At 42.1% G+C, this 22,098-nt stretch overlaps 2 protein-coding genes across 2 annotated transcripts; one reads left to right on the top strand and one right to left on the bottom strand.

The window, feature by feature from the left end:
* Positions 1–12,711: 12,711 nt before the first annotated feature.
* LOC308086379 (uncharacterized protein) lies at positions 12,712–17,046 on the top strand (the record flags this gene model as incomplete). Its single annotated transcript, XM_080429899.1, has 4 exons — positions 12,712–12,824; positions 12,943–13,075; positions 14,940–15,182; positions 16,270–17,046. The coding sequence occupies 4 exons, from the start codon at positions 12,712–12,714 to the stop codon at positions 16,786–16,788; spliced, it is 1,008 nt and encodes a 335-aa protein (XP_080286025.1). The 3' UTR covers positions 16,789–17,046.
* Positions 17,047–19,651: 2,605 nt separating this feature from the next.
* LOC308086378 (uncharacterized protein) lies at positions 19,652–21,641 on the bottom strand (the record flags this gene model as incomplete). The annotated part of the gene is made up of 4 exons (XM_080429898.1): positions 21,413–21,641; positions 21,223–21,326; positions 20,560–21,000; positions 19,652–20,189 (listed from the first exon to the last, which is right to left on the bottom strand). The coding sequence occupies exons 1-4, from the start codon at positions 21,575–21,577 to the stop codon at positions 19,652–19,654; spliced, it is 1,248 nt and encodes a 415-aa protein (XP_080286024.1). The 5' UTR covers positions 21,578–21,641.
* Between the last annotated feature and the right edge of the window lie 457 nt (positions 21,642–22,098).

Genomic DNA, 22,098 nt, shown 5'->3' with positions numbered 1-22,098 from the left:
TTTATGTGCCAATCTGCCAGAAGTTGACCAAAATCGGGCCGATTGCACACATCCAAAACTGGGCCAAATCTGGCAAACAGATCTGGCCCAGATCTGGTTCACTTATGGCAAACCGAAGCCGACAGTCAGCCAGAACTGCCAGAACTCAGCCGGAATCGGGCCGAGTCGGCTGGCTACCTGGGTAAAGAGGAAACATTACCACATCTAATTAGGTTTATAGAATTTAATCTCAGGTGTTCTGCACAAATACTTGGGCTCTGTAGATTATTTTAAGTCAAAACTGTGTTATCTAGATTCAATACCGTATCAATACATTGTGTCCCATTAACATGTTTAGAAAAACCAGTCAGATTCTGTGATGAGCATAATTCTGCCTAAATGTAGCTTCACAACACTGATTCATATTATTCAAGTGATTTTGTCTGGTGTTGATTCATTAACTAGCATCTGATTATGTATATTTTTTGTCTACTGTTTTGAAGGTCTTATGAAATGGTACCTACAGTCAGGACATGTATGAAGCAGGATTTGCTTGTGTTTGTGGTTATTGCACACAAACATAAGATGGAGATAACAAACACTGTACAAAATAACGAATGCAGCATGAGTGCACACACATTTGCTTGACAGACAAACGTAATTTAACCCAACTAAATACATTAACAACTGTTAACTTTAGCTTAGAACTTGTCAAGAGAGAAAGAACAAATCACCAACCGTAACTATAATTTAAACACCAACTTTGACAACAGATGCACAGTGATGAGATCTTAACAGAAATGATACCAGATGGGAATCAATAAAATAATGAGGCAAAATAGTGTAGCAGAGCGAGACATTTATAAAGGGGTACATATTGATTGGTCACTGCTTAATAGTATCTTAAGCATTTGCAGCAGTTGTTAAAACAAAATTTGCATCTGCAAACCATCCTGCGCAATACTAACGTTATATAATGATATAATATATTGATGCTTAATATCATAATGTGCCGTCATCAACACGGCTCATTCTATTGTCTGCATCCATTGTATACATTTTCATAAGAATAAGTCCAACAATCATCCCAAAACAAATATTACCTCTATCTGTTGTTTTCTTGATTCCATCTGAGCTGTATTTCCTGGTTCTGCTTTTCAAGTGGTACGAAGAACGTGATTGGCCAACTGAATTGCACAATACAGTAGACAAGCTTTGATTGGTTTATACTTCACATGGGGTTGCCAGGTTTTTGAAAATAAGTAGTGTTTAGTTAGTGATATTATATCTAAGTTTTATTATTCTGGAGCAACTTTTCAGGTTGGAAACATTTGATAATGTGTTTGTACTGCCCTCATTGAAGTGTTAGGCAACAACAATGAGGCAGCCAGCCAAACTCCATTCAAAAAAGAGACCGGAGTCAGGGATTAAGCATGATGTGTACAGGCATCAAAAGGCAATCAAATAATTGTCATCACAGCATTTCAATAAACATAAAACTTACAAACAATGCTTCTTCTGTAGTGTTAAACCACACAGTCTACATCTCTCTGCACATCAAACATGTCTCTGCCTTCTCTCCCTCACACAGGTGCAGACTGATTACCCCTCAATTGCTAGTTACACAGGTGATACAATCAAGTAAAGTGGGTCACAAACAGACACACAAAATCCTTTAAAACTAGAGGTCTGTTACGTCAGGTATGTTATTGTGGCCTCCTGGTGGCACTATAATAGGCCAATGTGAAAAGGGTGGCATTTATTCTTAGGTCGTTCACTGCAATCGGACACTGCATTCATGATTTGAGGCATTTTGTTCCAAAAAATTGTTTTGCTAAATTAGACCTGCTGGTGGCGCTATAACAGGGCAATGTGAAAAAGGGTGGCATTTCTTCCTCTGCCTAGTGGGAATGTGCGTGTGAAATTTCATGGAAAGTTCATGATTTGAGGCATTTTGTTCAAAACGGACCAATCCTGCAAATTTTGGAAGCGAACCTTAGCCAATGAGGATGGAATATGGGGAATCGGACAGATCCGTGTTGATCACATGACTATAGAGATAGTGTGTACCGATTTGCATGACGTTTGGCGGAGACAATAAGACAGACAATAGCCTGGAAGGCAAAACCGTGTTCATAAACAATGATTATACAACAGGTAGTTCCGACCAAAGCAATCTGATTGGCTGAAATAGCTTTCTAGCCGTGCTTCAAACCAGCATCATAGCACGGGCCTAATCACATTAATAAATCACTCCGTACTGCAGTCCGCACCTGATTAGACCATATAGCGCACAGCTGTGCTGTGAAGTCACGCTGTCCCACGGTAGGAAAACAAACAGACAGAGCCTGCATAGCCTGACCCACCGCCGCCACCGGAGAACAAACAGCTATGCAAAATGGACTATGTTGTTAATTTTGACTTATTTGGTGGACTTACGGTTGATCAATGGTTAGAAGGTTATAAATATCCTCCTGTGTTAAAGTAAAATTACTCCCATTTCGTTAACAGTCCAGTGTATGTTATACTTATCGTACGAAGGTATCGCACGGCGAAAATAGCCTATGTACAAGTTCACAACACGTCGCCATCGCGACGCGTTGTCAGCTTGTAGATCAGTTATTTAGGCCACGTGACACGGTCGTACGACGGAGCATATAGCCCACTGGAATTCATTCCACTGCGCACTTGATAGCTCGGCTGTGTTGATGAGACGGTGCCTCAAACTCAAAGCGCTGCTACAGGGACTATTTAATGTCTCAGTGAAAAACTCTTCTCTTTACAGGGAAACGGATAATAGCGAAACATTTTTATTATGAATTGCTCCACAATATGTCTACACAATACTAAAACATTAGCCAGTTCCTTGATGGGGATCAACCATCAACTCAAAAACTAAAGCAGATAGAGGCACTCGGCCCACGGCCTATGGGTTTTCGTGACAACTTGGTCCCCCATGCTCCTGCTGCTCAGGTAACCTAGCAGTGTTGATTTGGACAGCTAATTTTGATTCAGTTTTAGTCTTTTGAATCAAATTCCATTTAGTTTTAGTCATATTTTAGTCACCTGAAATGTTTTACTGTTGGTCTACTTTTAGTCGAGTAAATATCATAAGATTATAGTCGTCTAAATCTACTGTTGATTTAGTCGACTAAAATGTATTTTGGCGTCGCCTTGATGGCGTGGTAATGGCTGATTTTACACTTGGTTGCGTGCTGAAAATAGCCGATCTACAAGCTCACAACGCGTCGCGCTGCGACGCGTTGTGAGCTTGTAGATCTGCTATTTTCAGAGCGCAACACAGAGCGCAACCAAACGTAAAATGACTTGTCTTTTAGTTCTACTGGATCTCTTCTCCACTAGATCCCTCACTAACATGTTAGTGTTGTTAGTTTTTATTTGTTGACGAAATTGTCAATATATTTAGTCTTAGTCATCGTAGCTTAGTTTTTATTTTATTGTGTCCGCCAGACCGAAAGGCAGGGCGAGAGAGTATGTTTTACCCCCTGTCCGTCCGTCCGTCCGTCCGTCTGTCTGTCCGTCTGTCCGTCTGTGGACAGCTAATCTCCCGCACCGTTGGCTTGATCGCAGCGAAACTGTGCACACACACTCCCTGGATGCCAATTCAGAACCTCTGTCCCAATTTTTTCATATGGTCCTGTTAGAACGCCACCAGGAGGCCGCTTTTTGCAAAACACATTTTTTCACAGTACTCCTACATATTTTGTCCAAACATCACACAAATCGGTACACAGTATCTCTATAGTCATTAAACGAAACGGATCTTTCAGATTTTTCATGTTCCATCCTGATTGGCTAAAAATGGCTTCCAAAGTTTGCAGGACTGCTCTGTTTTGAACAAAATGCCTCAAATTATGAACACACCATGCAATTTCCGTGAAACTTTGCACGTACATTCCCACTATGCCGAGGAAGAAATTCCACTTGAGATTTTTCTAATCAGCCTCATGGTGGCGCTATAACAGCCTGATTTGTGTTTTTACCTATAACTGCACCAATCTGTGTAAAACTTTGTATGCGCACTCCCTAGAGGTCAAGGAAAAACCTTTGCCCTGCATTTTTCACATCTGCCTTTTATAGCGCCACCAGGAGGCCGACTTATGTAAAACATATTTCTTTACATTACTCCTTCCAATTTTATCCAAATTTCATGCAAATCGGTACACATGATGTCTATAGTCATGTGATCAAGATGGATCTGTTTAATTTTTCATATTCCATCCCGATCTAAAGTTTGCAGGAGTGGCCCGTTTAGAACAAAATGCCGCACATCATGAATGCAGCGCCCGATTGCGGTCAAACTTTGCACGCACATTCACACTATGTTGAGGAACAAATGCTACCTTTTAACATTGGCCTGTTATAGCGCCACCAGCAGGTCTAATTTAGCAAAACAATTTGTTTGAACAAAATGCCTCAAATCATGAATGCAGTGTCCGATTGCCGTGCAAGACCTAAGAACAAATGGCACCCTTTTCACATTGGCCTATTGTAGCGCCACCAGGAGGCCACAATAACCTACCTGACCTGGCGGAGACCTGTGCTCCGAGGAGCACATTTTTCGTCGTAGTTTCAGTCGACAAAATCAACACTGTAACCTAGGTGCCATGTTTTCTGCTTGTGTAGAATAGGGGAAGCATATACAGAACATTAGCATATGCAGTACTAAAAAACATAAGGAGGAACAACTTCAAACACAAACAAGTTCTCAGCTCAGGCAGCCTACACAATAATTAATGGAAAGAGGACAAGAAACATGTCTGTCATATTCCCAATAAACCTTAATATTTGAATTTCACTGGTCAGGACAGTATTTTAATGATTTTGGCCAGTATGCCCATCCCTAATTTTACATTAAGAGGACCTTCCCAAATACAAATAGATTGGATTACCTCGTATTGCCAGATTTCGCCACATGAACTTGCATGATAGAGGATCAAATATGGTGGAAACTGCTGTTCACAAACAGGGCAGGTTTGCTAAAGAACAAGAGGTGGCTTATGTCAGAGGTCTGATTTGATTTGATTTAGTAAATAATACATGAACAACACTGTACACACACCATTTTCTCCTTGACGTCATCACAAACATCTCGGTAGGGATTTCCTCCACATCTGAATCAATATTTGTTTCACCACCCTGGGTTCCTTGAAAAAAAAAAGAAAAGTAAAAGGATGGGGCGATACAACTAGATTGACTTACATCAACAGAAAGCGGGTCTTTATCAGAAAGTGATACTTGAAAAACAGGCTTTTTTTCTGTAATGGGCTGCAAGGGTTACATGTCGGCTTTCCGACATGTCGCCTTTCCGACGGTTACTAACCCTATACCTAATCCTAACCCTAACCCTAACCGCACGCGGAAGCCACTAGTCAGACCAACCAAGTTGCCAGAACCTGGCAACTTGGTGTTGCCAGGTAAAAAAACAAGCAACCAGTGTTAAATCGTTAGCGGTTAGCGGTAGCCTCTCAGGAACTTTCAGCGCATGTTTGACTATCATGAGACTCTACAATGAGTAGTAGTAGTGAAAAAAATAACTTTGCATCGGTTATAATAGACGAATTTCCCTAAACCACGCGCTCCCATTATGACAACGGAGGGGGTTGAAAATATGACGACAGGGGAATCTATGGAAAAAAACAAGGCCACTTTTTACGTCAGTAGGTGAGTAACGACACATCAAAGATAACACTTTAAATGTCCGGAATTCTCCTTTAACTTGTACATTACAATAAAACACAACAAATAGACAAATAAATCAATGAAAGGCACAAATACAATAAGCATTTACCGTGTGCGCCTCTTGAACCATGTGCAGAATATTATTCTCTCTCTCTCTGGAGTTTCTTAAACGTGACCTCTGTGACCTCTCTGTGACCTCTCTGTGACCTCTCTGGATCAACTCAGCTTGCTTCTGACTTTGATTGACAGCTTCACTCTGATCATGTGACTCTGTGATTACCACAAATCCTCTAGGCAAAGGGCACAGCATTTTGACCTTAAACCCTTGTAATATAGACCTTTTTAATATATGTATTGTACCTTTTAGAACTATTTATTCATGTTGAAATGAATCTTTTTAACCCAGTGTGTAGGCCTACATGAATTTGACATAAACAAAACATATCTATAATTATAACTGAAACCACCGTCTCTCCTTCTGGGACAGTTACAACACCGTTTTTTCACTGGGTAATCATTGCTACAAAGTGATTGTTTAGAACAGGCATTTCCACATTTCTCCAGCTCTTTACAATTTAGGCATTTAGCAGACTTACAGTCTTTAGTAAACAGAACATACGTGTAGGTCAGAGGTCAGAATGACCTAACAGTCAGGACAGAGAACTCGTACAGGATAAACAAGTTGTGTCAGAAGTGACAACTTTTCTTTTGGAACCCTATAGATTTGAAGCTGAAAAATAGGTTCTCTCCTGATTGAATGAAATTGGTGACCCACCTGATAATGTCAATGGATGCACACACACAGAGTAAAGGGCCTTTACTCCACACCATGAAATAACCATAATGATGTGAGAGAAATAATTCAATAAAGAATTAAGTAAAACAAGAACAAAATGACAAAAGTCATATTCTACCAGGTGCCGCCTCCGACCAAGAGGAGCATACTATGTCACCGTGCTTGGGTTGTGTGTGTGTGTCTCCGTCTGTGTCTCCGTCTGTGTCTCTGTGTTCACGCTCTCATGTGACTCACGCTCTCATGTGACTCACGCTCTCATTGGCTCGCGCCCCCATGTGACTCGAAACTCCGTGCTGAAATGCCAGCAGCTGCACTGCCTGTATACAGCCGGCAGAGTGCGGCAGAGTACACTACTACAGTGTGGTTGAAATATAGCAGCCACAGTCAATCTGCGTTCGCTTCCAGCGTTCGCGCGTCTTACTTGTTTATATAAGTGGTGGCAACATTTTTAGACACCACACGGGTCTTCCCAACAATAGCGAAGATTAAAGTCAATGTGAACATGGCCAAATAATAACTTAATAGCCAAACTAGGTCTAATGAAGCACGCTAGCATTGAGGCTACCTCTGTTGCCTGAGGCCAGCACTGTCTCTCTGCAACTGTTGCGGTGTTGAAGTAAGGGAGCGGAGGGCGGTTACTGCGGAGGACGGGCCGTCTCCCCATTGGCTTAAAGGAGTGAAGGACAGCCAGGACAGCCAATGATTGAATACATGTCGAACATGATGCAAATTAGGGAACATGATGCAAATTAGGTAGGATGAGGCTTACGATGATGATTATCAGACTGTTTGTAGACCAGGCTGTTTGCTTATTAAGTGTGCCTGCCATGCAATGGCAGTGGCACACTTGTTGCATTCCGCCATACTTATTAATCCAAGTCTCCATGTCGCCACAAAACTTCGTCCGTCCGTACGGGCCGCACGATTTACACTACCGCAACAATAACTACATCAAAACGTGCGGCCAGTTCGGGAATGATGTGCTCGGAAGTGAATTTCCGATACGCGTTACCATTGCGACGTTATTAGCGAAAAACTGCTAAACCCCGCCCCTTTTGGCCGCACGTACCGCGCAAAACGCTACTCCTCCCACACGGTTTACTCGTTAGTGTCAATGTATACATCAAAACGTGCGGGACGACCGGGCCACTTACCGCATTACTTTTTTCACCGTTTCGCGTTACCACGGCGACGTTATAGGCGAAACAACGTAGCCACGCCCCCTTTTCAGTCCAAAATTCAGACTTTTTCTACAAACCTACCCTTCATCATCATCATCCTCATCTAGGATGATGATGTAATGAACCTTTTACATTGAAATGGACCAGGATCTCTTCTCCTCTCATCGGCCACATGGCCAACTGCTTATCAATGAGTTTGGGTGTTGGGGGTCCGGGGACCCCAAACCACGTAGCCACGCCCCCAACCACGTAGCCACGCCCCCACCCACGTAGCCACGCCCCCTTACAGTCCCCCATTCAAACCCATGTTAACGGTTACAGATCCGGTTAAGAGTGCAGGTTGATGGGTGGACATGTTTGGGGGTTGGGGGTCCGGGGACCCCCAACCACGTAGCCACGCCCCCACCCACGTAGCCACGCCCCCTTACAGTCCCCCATTCAAAGCCATGTTAACAGTTACAGATCCGGTTAAGAGTGTAGGTTGATGGGTGGACATATTTTTGGGTGGACCATAAATTTTTTTTTTCAACCTTTTTTTTTTCCGAACTTTTTTTTTCCCGATTTTTTATTATTATTTTTTTTTTCACTTTTTTTTCCCCAAACTTTTTTTTTTCTTTTTTTTTTTTTTTACACCAAAATACTCTCTGAGGGGTATGCAGCTCAATGCTCCAACCCGGACTTGGACCTCTTCACTTCCAGTTTGAAAAGTGACCAAAATGCTCCGAAACTTCGCCTACCCCCCCTAAATGGGGGTCTGCGAACACATGCGTCACAACAGGAAGTGGATTTATCACTTCCGGTTTTGAAAAGTGCCCGAAATGCTCCGAAACTTCGCCTACCCCCCCTAAATAGGGGTCTGCGAACACATGCGTCACAACAGGAAGTGGATTTATCACTTCCGGTTTTGAAAAGTGCCCGAAATGCTCCGAAACTTCTCCTACCCCCCCTAAATAGGGGTCTGCAAACAAATGTATAATGGTCAGTTTATGTGTCAGACCTTCAGAAGTGGGTGAAACAAGCACTTGAAACCATTTGAGTAATTGTTTATATATTAAAATAAATTATTAGATTTTTTTCAAACATTGTTTTAGATGCCCATTTTTACCTTAAATTTTTCGTTTTTTTAATTTTCCTTTATTGAGTTTCGGTTTATTTTTTATGGATTTTATAATCATTATTTTGCTGGGTTTCTCTTGACTTTTTTGGCCGCCCGGGGGGATCAAAATGCTACTCCTCCCACACGGTTGACACGCCCCTGCCAATGTATACATCAAAACGTGCGCAACGACCGGGCCGACCAGGCTATTACTTTTTTCGCTACCACGGCAACAAAGCCCCTCAGCCAACTCCTCAGCCAACGCAGGCACACTTAAATTTTCGTAGGAAATTTGTTTCTAGTTACTCTTACATTCAGCTTTATGTAACATCCTCTCCTGGAGTACTAAAAGTACTTAAATTCTTTACTTAAGTGAAAGTATCAATACTGCAATATAGAAATACTCCGTTACAAGTAAAAGTCCAGAATTCAAAATTGACTTGAGTAAAAGTACAAAAGTATTGGCATCAAAATGTACTTAAAGTAACCAAAAGTAAAAGGACTAAAATGTTTGAAAAGAGCAGATCTACAAGCTCACAACGCTTCGCGATGCGACGCGTTGTGAGCTTGTAGATCGGCTATTTTCAAATAGCCTACAGTATGTATAAAATAGGGCTAAAGTGATTAATGTGTGTTTTATAATATCATAATTGTCTCCGCCAGGCCGAAAGGCATGGCGAGAGAATATGTTTTACCCCCTGTCCGTCCGTGTGTGTGCGTGTGTGTGTGTGTGTGTGTGTGTGTGTGTGTGTGTGTCTGTGTGTTAGCAGCTAATCTCCGGCACCGTTGTGAAACTGTGCACACACACTCCCTGGATGCCAATTCAGAACCTCTGCCCCACATTTTTCACATGGGCCTGTTATAGCGCCACCAGGAGGCCGTTTTGTGCAAAACCAATTTTTTGACAATACTCCTACAGATTTTATCCAAATGTCATGCAAATCAGTACACAGTATCTCTATTCTCCACTTGCACAAAGTCCTCCGCCCCCTTCCGGCTAGAGCGACAACCCCGCTGTTCACTTCCGGTCCATCCGGAATACATTGACTTCAGTCATTTTCCCCCCGTCAATTTAAGTACTTTCTCGTCACTTTTTTATTTATTTAATAACTTGCGTGTATCAGTTGTGTTTGTATTGTTCGTATAATTTACCGTTTGTTGTGTGTTTAGTGTTGCCAGCGTGTTTTAACGGTGTCTCTCTGCAACGTGTGTTGTTGTTGTTGTTGTTAGCCAGCCAACTAGCTCTGTAGGCTAACGCAGCTTTGTATAGATGGGTTTCCGCGCGACGTCATCACAGAGCAGAGTGCGCAATCTGCGCATGCGCGGGGGAGAACGAACCGGAAGCGCCATTCACTCTATTGTTATTTTTGGGATTTAGATAGGCATAATGCTGCTATTATAGGCATAATAGGCATAATGCTGCTATTATATACAAACAGATCCAACTTCCGACAAATAATTTTTATTGAGTAAAGAAGATATTACAAACTGCATCATTTAATCTACTTTCATTAAACCTGGTGAAGACCATTTATTTTATGAGTGTACAATGGCCAGAGCTGCTGCGGGTAATAGCGCCCTCTACAGGCTCATCCCGCCACTGCGCGCGCATCATCCTCTCATGTTTACAAACAGGAAACCCATCTATACAAGGCACGTTATATTTCGCCATGGCTCAGGGTCATTTTTAACAACTACAGCAATGAAGCAACTTTAGCAACTACAGAATGAAGAAAGGCACCACGACATTTATGAAGAAGACGGGCAGTTCTGCAGACTTTTGCTCAGTCCCTCGTTGCTCTGCATCATCTTCATTCTGTTCCATGAGTTTTCATGTTTTCCCAGCTGATGCTGAGGTTCGAGCAAAGTGGCTTGTCAACATTAAAAGGGATAACTTCACCGTCACTTCAAAGAGCAGGGTGTGTAGCAGGCATTTCCTCCCTGAAGAGCTGAGCAAAACTACCGGTGGAGTCAATCGTCTCAGAAAGGGAGCATTGCCTGTACTTTTTGAGTGGAATGGCTTTCAAGTCCGCCAGCGTGTGAGTGTTTGGGAGAGGAGAGAAAGACCAGTGGCAGTGGCTAACTGCACCGATCAGGCTGACAACAATGACGGGGATGGAGGTGCTGCAGCTGGAGGTAACTGGTCTGATTAACGTCTAAACTTAAAACCAGAAATGCCCCCCCCCCCCCCAACAGTTTACATACATATATTGTTTTGCTACGTTTTATTGCTACTAATGCTGATGATGTCTAGGATATAGTATTGTATATTATTGTATGTCTTTAAATATCTCTATGAATTGAATACACAGGACCTCAATGGAAACAAGTCCTCAGGACCTTTTGGGGTTGTCCTTTTAGTTAGACCAAGTGTATGACTGTACTCCTGCTGTTTGTATTTCTGCCCAATAAAGTATTCAATCAATCAGCAGATCAGACTGACAATGACGGGGATGGAGCAGCTGCACATGCAGTGGAAGTGTGTGACCACGACTACTGCACAGCCCCTGAACCTGCCATAGTTGACCAGGGGCCTGTTCCTCAAAAGGTGAATTAGAGCTAAAGCCTGGCTTTACCACCTATCCTGGCTTAATTTAGCCAGGATTAGAGCTGAGTCGGTTCCTCAAAAGGTGAATTATCTTGAAGATTAGTTTAGCCAGTTCACCCTGGCTAAGTTTAGCCTTATCCGATTCCTCAAAAGAGAATTGAAGCAAGCCTAGCTTAGTTACCATGGCAATTTAGCTGTGAAGTTAGCCTGGTCAGGAGCAGGCTAACAGCCAAGCTTTATTAATCCAGTGCCTTGTTCTTCAAGTTTTGTGAAATAGCTGTTAGTCCAATGACTCCAATCATAAACCAATGAGTTTTTCTACACTTATTCAATTCTTATGCGAAAATCAAAGATCTACAAGCCCGAAATGTTTTTGTCTTATGGTGGCCGGGGGTCCCCGGCCCCCCATGGACCCCCGCCCCCGTGGACCCCCGGACCCCCGTGTACCCCCGGCCCCCGTGTACCTCCGGACCCCCGTGGACCCCCGGACCCCCATGGACCTCCGGACCCCCGTGGACCCCCGGACCCCCATGGACCCCCATGGACCCCCGGACCCCCATGGACCCCCGGACCCCCATGGACCTCCGGACCCCCGTGGACCCGTGGACCCCCATGGACCTCCGGACCCCCGTGGACCCCCGCCCCCGTGGACCCCCGTATACCCCCGTATACCCCAGACCTCTGTTGGGGGTCAACGGGGGTCCGGGAGTACACGGGGGGCCCGGCCCCCCGTGTACTCCCGGACCCCCGTTGACCCCCGTGGACCGTGGACCCCCGGCCGCCAAAAGGCAAGCTTTTCCCTTGTAGATCTTCGATTTTAGAAATTTGAAATTAGAAAATTATTCTAAGTGTTTATAATTATAATTCCAACATTCACTTAAACTCCTTATGTTTAAACCTAACTGAATTATATATTTATGGATTTGTATATAAATTAATTGCATATTTTTGGACAACTTGTGCATTTAATTTGTCGGCAATACTTTGCCACGCTTTCTCCCTGGATCTATATTTATTGCGGCCGTGTTTCCTTTCTTGCTTATTATAAATTTTACTTCCTTGTAAGATTCCATGAGCTGCTGCAGTGCTGCTGTTCAGCCACAGAGAAGAACGCCGCTCTGGTTTTGGGCTCCATGATTGGTCAAGTTCAAGGATTCTGCTATCGACTTTCATGGTCTTTTATAGAAATAAGTGAAGCCTGGCTTCATTATCCTGGCTCGACACAGCCTGGCTTGACAAGGCCTAGCTCGACAAAGTCGCTCCTTTTCAGCCTGGCTTGGCGTTCCAGGAACCGAATAAACCAGGCTATACGGACCCGACTTTGTCAAGCCTGGATTTGACTTAAATCCAGGCTTATTTAATTCACCTTTCGAGGAACAGGCCCCTGGCCTTGAGTGAGAGGGATAAAATGCAAGATAAAATCCGTCAACTGACGAAGCAAGTGGAGGACTTGACAGTTAAATCTCGGTTTGGGCTACGTAGATTTGAAGGCTCAGATTCACAGATCAGAGTCTTCACAAGGTTAGTATAACTTGCACAAAGCATACCAATTTCACATGAATAACATTACTAAGTTATGATGTTGTAAATGCCATTATATGAAACCTTACTTGTATGCACGTGTCTTAATGTTCCTTAGATTTGCTAGCTATGAGCACCTGATGGCTTTTTGGCAACTCATAGAACCATCCACTGCCAACATCATCCGGGTCACTCGAGCACGGAGAGCCCAGCAGAGAAATGAGGAAATAACTCTTCCATGTACTTACTCAGTAAGTTGTGTTTACTGGTTTAGTATTTTGATCAGTGCGGTATGTTTTTACTGTAGCTTCACTATACCACAAAAGGATGTAATCAAGATAAGATGTAGTTAAAAGTACAGCAACATGGTGTTGTGGAAATTTGTCCTCTGCATTTGACCTATCCTAACTGCTTTAGAGAGCATTGAATATTGACATTTCCCATTTAACATAAGCTTGTAAAAGTTGACTTTCCTTCGGTCTAGTGGGTGGTCATAGCTGACACTGGTCTATCATATACATGGTTTTGATGGGGAAAAGGAGGGTGTGGGTGCCATGAACTAGGGGTGCAAGCTGCAGGATGATCCATTTGTCCAACTTACTGTATGTCAATAGTGCATGCTGCTCCAGAAGCATTCATTTTGGAGTTCATTCATTGTAACTTCTCCACTGCCTACAAGACACTCCGCTGATCTGGTAGAAGATATGGACAACCATGTACTACTGTCTGTGTCAACTTGAGGAATGTCTCAATTCCACATAAAAAAAATCTTCCAGAGGAGTCAGAGTATGAGTATGACGATGAATAGTGACTGTATAACAGCACCTGTTAATAACACAATAAGTGCCTATAATGGGCTATGGCTTACTGGATTACTGGACAACCCCATTGGGCTTATTCAAGTAATTTCGTAAGTAAGCAATAGATTTATGCTTGCGTATTATGCTTCTCCCTTTATAGATTGAATAGTATTTGAAACATAGCCATTTTAAGCTCCTGGCAGCCATCATGGACGCCATGTTGAAAATGAGACTTTCTGCCTTTCTGGAAGTTACATTTTCCTAGATTTTTTTTGTATGCTTTTTTAGCATGCCCAATAGTAACATAATTCATAATTTGTATGAATTTATGGGGTGTTCAACCATATACTGAGCCATCTAATATTGGAGTTTCTGCATACCGGCCACTAGTGGGCCAGCCCAAGTTGTATGCAGGGCATTTGAAAACCTTACACCCACACCTAACACCATGTCAAAATGCACAATCTCACAGCTATTACAACTACAGCTTGTAGCAGTTTGTCCGAGCTAATCTCGCAAACCGTTCGGCCGATCAGCACCAAATTGCCAGTAGGTCACAGACGTATCTCCACTATTTTTTCTCACATATGTTTTACACTTTTTGAAATATCTAACTGTAATTGTATTTATCATGTGATTATTTTCACAAATGTGTTCAATTATGCAATTATCTTATTAAATATGCACAATACCAAACTTTCCTCAGCAGAAATGGATTCTACTGGTAAAATTACCTTAGGGTCAACTGTTTATAAGACCATTGGATTCCAAAAAGTATTGTCTAGAAGTCATATAAATGATTCACACACATCACGGTTTCATATGGCTTGTTTAGAGTGATTACTGTCATTAAGCTAAACTAGAGACATGTAGGAATACAAAAATACAAACATTTTACGGCCACCTCAGGTGGTACCAATTTGTGAAAATATCAGTGTTGGCCCCTGGACTATGAGGTGTGGTGGTGTGTTTGTGTTTGGGCACAGCGATCACACTTTGAATCGGCTTCAGGATACATTTCAGCCAACTTGGCTTTACTAAGCACATGAGGTAGTTTAAATGATTATATATAAAGTCTATAGCACCCACCACTCATGTGTCAACTTCGACCTCAATTCTCTCTCCCATTTACTTTTTAATCGTTGTGTATTCACATCAGTAAGAGATGAGATGGCTGTGTAAATGTCTGAAACAAATCCATTCTCAGTTGGTAACATTAGGAGAAGTTTTTCCCACTTCTGACTATTAGAAAGATGTGTAAAATTGAATGCTTGAGATAATAACTGTCTAATATGTTTTGTACAATGTCTTACAGAGACATGCTCTTCCTCTGCTGGATGAGCTGTTCCTTTACCTCATGTACATGGCCCTGGGGTCCACAGAAGTTGACCTGGCAGATCGCTTTGGGATCCACCCATCGACAGTTAGCCGGATCATCACGACCTGGACCCATTACCTGTACTTTCTACTTGGCTCACTGACCATCTGGATATCTAAAGAGCAAGTTCAGGCTGCGTTGCCGAGGGAATTCAGGGAGAGCCAATACGCAGACACACAGGTAAACATTATCACTCACATACACTACTGTATTATTTGTTACATAAACTGACTCGCAGTTGCTACACACCAAAATAATGTTTTGCCAATTATGGTCTCTTTGCTTGGTCACTGCACAGAAGAGTCTATTGACTGCAGGAGATAACTACTGTCACTGAATACAAGTCACGTTGGGCTCACTGCATTTCTAATTATTGTTTACATTTATCATAACTATCATTCCTCTGAATTATTCATTAAGTGTTCTAAAATAAATATAATAGTTGAGTTAAATGTTGTAGGTGTAATGTACTGTTGTGAATCAGCTTAGTGCAACAACCCTAGAATGGCTGTGATATGACATACATTTAATGTATTCCAAATACACAGCCATAGATCGCTCCTATGCCCGCCCGGGTAGCAGACTGATCTTTGCGGCATAAAACATCGCGCTGCATGTGTACTCACCCAATAATTTATTCCTGTGACTTGGAGTCAGATATTGTCCTCTAGTTTCATATCCTAAGTACTAAATAATACTAAACAGTAAACACACATTTTATGCCAGAACTTTCAAATGGATATGAAACTAGAGGAGAATATCTGACTCCAAGTCTTAGGAATTGCGACTTAGCGTCTCTGACAGAAAGTCAATGTTTAAAGTATCTCTCCTCTCCAGTTAGTGTTATTACATTATTAAAACCTGAGAAGTGTGACTGGTTATTACTTAACTGTGTAGAAGGAAGGCACTGACAATTAAAGCCTTTTTATTCACAGGGTGCAGGCAAACACTGACAACGTTTCAATGTCAATACAGGCTGCTACACCACTGCTGCTTGCTTTGTGTTCATGCTCTATGACCTGACAAAGATGTATTGACATCGAAACGTTGTCACTCTGTTTGCCTGCACCCTGTGAATAAAAAGGCTTTAATTGTCAGAGTTTGCTACAGTGCCTTCCTTCTACATATACCAGTCCCGCTCCTGAGATGCACCGAACCAGCCAAAAGTTGTCTTGAGGCGCAGTGGAACCCCTTTGTGCCTGGTTATTACTCAATGTTGCAGTAGGACTATGTGTGAAAAATAATTTGATGTTACTTGATTTGGCAGGTAGTTGTTGACTGCACAGAGCTGAGATGCCAACAGCCAGAAAGTCTGCTTCTGCAAAGTGAACTGTACTCCAACTACAAGTCTCATACCACCCTGAAGGGCCTGCTCGGAATGGCACCTCATGGAGCTGTCACCTTCATATCAGAACTGTATGCTGGCTCCATCAGTGACAAAGAGCTCTTTAAGCAGTCAGGCCTCCAACGCCTGCTGACAGAGGATATGGCTGTAATGGCAGACAAGGGATTCTTGATACAGGACTGTATCCCTGGTAAACTATATCGCCCACCCTTCCTCTCAAAACAGAGCCAGATGCCAGCAGAACAGGTTAAGAAAACCCAGGAGATTGCGCACCTTCGAGTCCACGTTGAAAGGCTAATTGGAAGAATTAAACTGAACAAACTCTTCCAGTCTGAGATTCCAGTGTCCTCGATGGGAAGCATTAACTCTATGTGGACCGTAGCCTGCTTACTAACCAACTACCAGTATGGAGCTCTTGTAAAGGCGTGGGCAATTCAGTGAAAAATAGCAGATCTGACTTTCAACACCTCACTCATGCTCAACATGTTTGTAGAACGTTATCGTTCATAAGTGTGGATGCTCACATCATTATAGTTACTGTATAGTCATCTTAACAGTTCATCATTCTTGGTGTGGACGGCTTTTAGCCATGTGAACCCTGGCGTCCTTATTCTGGGCCTACAAGCTCAGAACGTGTTGCGAGCTTTTAGATTGGCTATATTGGCTATTTTCTATGGAGATATTTTGTGTATATGGGGGGGGGGGGGGGGGAGAAATAGAATAGACGGGTAAATAAACGGACTGTTTGTGACCATCTACAGGTGCCTCAATGCCTGGGGCTCAAGAAGAGTTTATTTCCCGGCAGCTGTTAGAGCCATATGCAAAGACAATACAATGTTGCTGCTGTTACCACACTTGCATTTCACTGCTTCTACCTGTGAGTAGTGACAAATGAAGCCTCTGGATTTGGGGCCTATTATAGACCTCTGTGGTCAACAAAGTACATAGGGTTTAAGTGGTTAATATATCATGCCGTCATTGTTTCAGATTGTATTTGGGATTTAAAAAAGTGTGTAGATGCAACTGAATTATAAATAAACTGAGGATTTTACAGTGCAGGATCACTTGCCTACTAAGTAATTCCAGACAGTGGCCTTTATTTTATAATGAATTGACCACATTCACACTCTCTTACTTCATGCATATATATGTGTGTGTGTGTGTGTGTGTGTGTGTGTGTGTGTGTGTGTGTGTGTGTGTGTGTGTGTGTGTGTGTGAGAATCAGAGTAGAAAAAACTTGTAGATCTGCCATTTTCATTGCATACCCTGAAGAGGACACTTACCCTTGCATATACTTGAATAAGACACTTTGGTGAAACATTACTTTTATTAAAAGCTCGCTGGATAATAAATTGTGCCACTGCAACATTTGTACATTTTCATGTAAAAAGACCTACTTTATACAATCTTTAATTGAAATGGGCCATTCATAAGAGTACTTTTATTTTGGTACTTTAAAGTATATGTTGATGTCAAAACTTTTACTCGAAATGTTGAACACAGGACTTGTAACAGTATGTCTACATTTTAGTTGCCACTTTCCTGCAAACCAGTGGTTCCCAAACTGGGGGGTCCCCAGATGATTAGCTTAATGTGCAACATTGTTTTCTCACTCAACAGTAAACAAACCAACATTCAGTATAAGTTTGTACAGGGTATCTGCACATTTCTAAAGACCTTTACATACAACATAGGGTACACACAGGGTACACATTTCTGAGACCTTTTAATAGCAAATTGGCCAAATATATAAGAGGCACATAGTGAAAATAGACGATCTACAAGCTCGCGACGCCTCGCACTGAGCTAGTAGATCTGCTATTTTCACAATATTTATCGGTGTAACCGAGTCAAACTCAATGTAATGCCTACAATTCCAAGTGCTTGTCAGGGTGGGAGGGTCCTGAAAAGTTTGTTCAAGTCGTTTGACTTTGACTGTTAATTCATCGCATGTGTAGCAGAGCCTCAACCTGAAGACCAAAAGCCTAATATCTCCACTGGCCAAGAGGGAATTCCCTCTTAGTCTAGTGGTTATGGTGTTTGGCTAAAGTCCCTTCCCACATGGGGGACCCTCGTCCGAATCTCAGGTGTTACACTTGCATAATGGTCTGTACCTCTAGACAACACTGCAGGCCTATGTATCTCGCAAGGATAAAAGTCAACAACATATTTCAACTTCCTCGCTACAGCACTTGCAACTGGTGAAATGAATTACCGACACACTATTAAGGTTTTTGAAATATATTAGAATAGTGTGAATGGAGTCCAACAAAAAGGCAGAGATTAATAGGATTTCTTAAACCAGCAGATACGGCAAATAATACATGGTATTAAGAAAAGTCAGATGCCATTAGTAGGACAGGCTATAGATTTCACATATTTATATCCCGACTTTTAGGCACTACACTGTGAAAATAAAAAAAAATTGTGGTTGAAAAATTGTAAAAGGTTCATTCCTTTCCACTTCAATCAGTTGAAAAACATCCCTGTACATTTGATTATTTTTCAAATCAATTAATTGCTTGAACTCAATAGAACATTGTTTTAAGGACTTCACTCCAAAATATCCATCATACAACCCAATATCTAAAATATATATGGATCCTACCTTCGGAAAATGTTTTAGTGTAACGTAATGCGAAAGTCTCAAAATATATACCAACCGCAAACACCTTTCCCCCTCAATTTGTGGATATCTTTTTTATGTAAATTCTTTTTTTTCCAGAATAAATCGCTTAACTTCCCTCACGACCCCCTGCCAAACAAGCTAAACATGTAAGCAGACATCTGAGGACTTAGGCAGCTGTGGAAGTATTAAGTACACAAAAGATTCCAAGACCATTTTTATGATCAATCGGGCTGTGGAACAATAAGAAAGGGGGGGGGGGGGCACACAAAACGTGAATAACTGAAATAGACCAGAGGGTAACTAGTAGTTACTAACTACTACAGCAATCCATACTAGTCAATCAGGCCGGATTAAAGATAAGAGAAGAGGGGAAAATAATTTCAAAGCAAGCAAGTTCTCCAAACATAAAGAAGAGCCAGTGAGGCTTCAAACCAGCAACTGCCAAACCTTGTCAAATGACAAAACGTTCAACTCTAAGTTACCACCCAAGCACAATCGATTGAAGTGATTTAATACCTGAGTAACCTCCTGCATAAGTCTGATGAATGAGTTTTACTCATTGCAGAAATAATCTCCAGTTGCATTGAAGGCAGTAATGACACAGTGTGTTAGTTGTGGCATCATTTCACAGCATTGTTCTACAGCACTACCATGAACAGTTTGGGAACCCATGACCTATGCCCTTTCTAAAAAGCTCTGCATGTACACATAATGATAGTACCAGTCACCCTTCTCTCTGATTTTTGACAACACCCCTGGATCTCTGTATATCCTTTCAACAAAAATGTCATCTTGTGCACACACAACGAAATCGCACCACTCCAAGCCAGAAGTGAGAAGCTGTCCTTGAATCTGCCAGTAGTATTTATGCTGTTTCTTCAAGACATGTGAGCCATCCGTCATGATCATGTATTGACAGTCCACAAAACTTGGAACATTGGGGCACTTGAACTCAACCAGTCCAAAAGGTGGGTGCTTAAGAGGGTCAAAAACCTTTCCATCAGGGGAGGAAGCAAGCCAGGGAACATCAGGGTGTATCACCAGGCCACAGGGGTAATAGTTGACATTCTTCAACTTGGCATAGTCCATGGCTGCCTCCATCTCCATGTCGAGGCCCCTCTTCATGTCAGCTGTTTGCACGGTGCCTTTAATAATTATTTGAGCCAAATTCGTTGCTGAAGACATCCCGCGAACATGGCACGCCTCTCTGAACCTGGAGGTAGTGGTGAAACAGTTAATTGAACTAAGCAATTATAATCGATTTGAATAAAAATAACCCTATTTAGCTCATTGGTTGACCTTTTTCATTGATTATATAACACACACACACACACACACACACACACACACACACACACACACACACACACACACACACACACACACACACACACACACACACACACACACACCAAATTATATTACAATCAGTGTTGATTTTGACAGAAAATCTTGATTTAGTTTTAGTCATAGTCTTTTGAATAGAAATCAACACTGATTACAATGTGCTTCTTGAATATACTATTGAAAAAGTCGTAATTGTATAATAATTGCTAAGAAATTATCAGTAGTTCCAGCCATACCTGGACGAGGTAAGTCTTGGCCTGCGAAGCAATTTCCACTCAGAACTCCGGCTCTGCTCTGTCGTTGCGGCTTCAATTTTCTGTGCTGTGTCAAATGTGACTTGAAGAGACTTGATGTGAAGCTCATCATGTTCACTGAGGACAAAGCTACAGCCTTGCAGTTTCTCATCAAGTCTGTACTCATCCAGGGGGATTGGGGGGAATGGTAGAGTATCTTCATGATGCATGATGTGGCGTGCTTGAACTGGGGGCTGTTGGTATGACAGGACACTACCAGCCTGAACAAGTCCAAAAGGCCTGTCAACCAAGGGTTGATCTGCAGACATTCCCATGCTGCAGACCAATGGCCTAGACAGGGGGTCAAAGTTTTTGTAAGCCTCTTCGACCTTGAGAACGGAGAGGTCAGGAAGAGGTCCAGCAATTGCCTTGTAGAGTGTGCTTCTGGAACACAGATGAGTGATGCTCATTGGTTTACTCCATTTTCTATACTTAAGAATTTCACATAATACAAAAATCTAATTTACAAATTGATGTTGAATATAATTTAGTTGTAATCTCTACATTATTGTGAATAACTGGTGTGCATTGTTCAATATCACAAGAATAATCTTTTCAGTGTTTATCCTTGAAACACTTGTAAAACAGTACTCCATATTTACATACCTAATTCCTCCTGAGGTTCCTGTCTTTCTGGACATCCTGGTTGTGGTCTTCCTGGTCTTGGGCTTGGAGATGGTCATTTGGTCTACTGGACCTGGTTTCAGCCCCTATGAGTTAATTCAGCAGTGCTTAGGTCTATGCAAAATTATGAAATTATAAACAAAAAACATTAGATGTACCATTTGGAACTGACCATGGTTCTTGGTTTATGCCACTGCTGCTCCGTTTCAGTGCAGCTGTGTACAGGGGGGACAACTTTGGTACCCGTCTCTGAATATTGAGCTGACTGGAGGAGTAGTGCAACAATGTGGTTGCAAAGTGCTGTGCCAGCAACACAAGAGCAATGATGCTCAGTCATTATTACTGACTTTGAATGTTTCAGGACAACCTAAAAAGAAAAGAAGATATTAGAAAGAATAGATTTGATTTTAGGCAACATGAGACAAACCTCCATATGCTAATGATAAGTTATAACACTGCTTTGATACTTCCCAGCAGTAACGATTAAGCAGGTAGACCACAACACAGCCATGAACAGGCTTTGAACAGAAAACACAGCCATGAACTGGCTTTCAACAGAACACAGCCATGAACAGGCTTTGAACAGAGAACAAGTTCATGAACAGAACAGAACTGGTCTGGACCATGAACGGGAAAACTAGGCCATGAACAGGCCATAAGAGTCAAGTCAATAACGTGACTGACAAGAGCACCCACAGGGCTCCAGAGTCACTCATTTGGAAAGCACATGCACCCAAATTTTTTTTTTAGTGCATCTAAAAATTGTAATTGGTCGCACCAGTGCACCTTACATTTAGCAGGTCTGTCTATGTGTGTGTATGTATAGGTCCTAAATTATATGCAGGTGCCAGTGGTACA

Source organism: Gymnoscopelus braueri (genome assembly GCF_963280865.1).
Source record: "Gymnoscopelus braueri genome assembly, chromosome: 6".
Classification (NCBI taxonomy): Eukaryota; Metazoa; Chordata; class Actinopteri; order Myctophiformes; family Myctophidae; genus Gymnoscopelus; species Gymnoscopelus braueri.
Note: the sequence above shows the minus strand (reverse complement) of the source record. Positions and strands in the feature narration are given on the sequence as shown.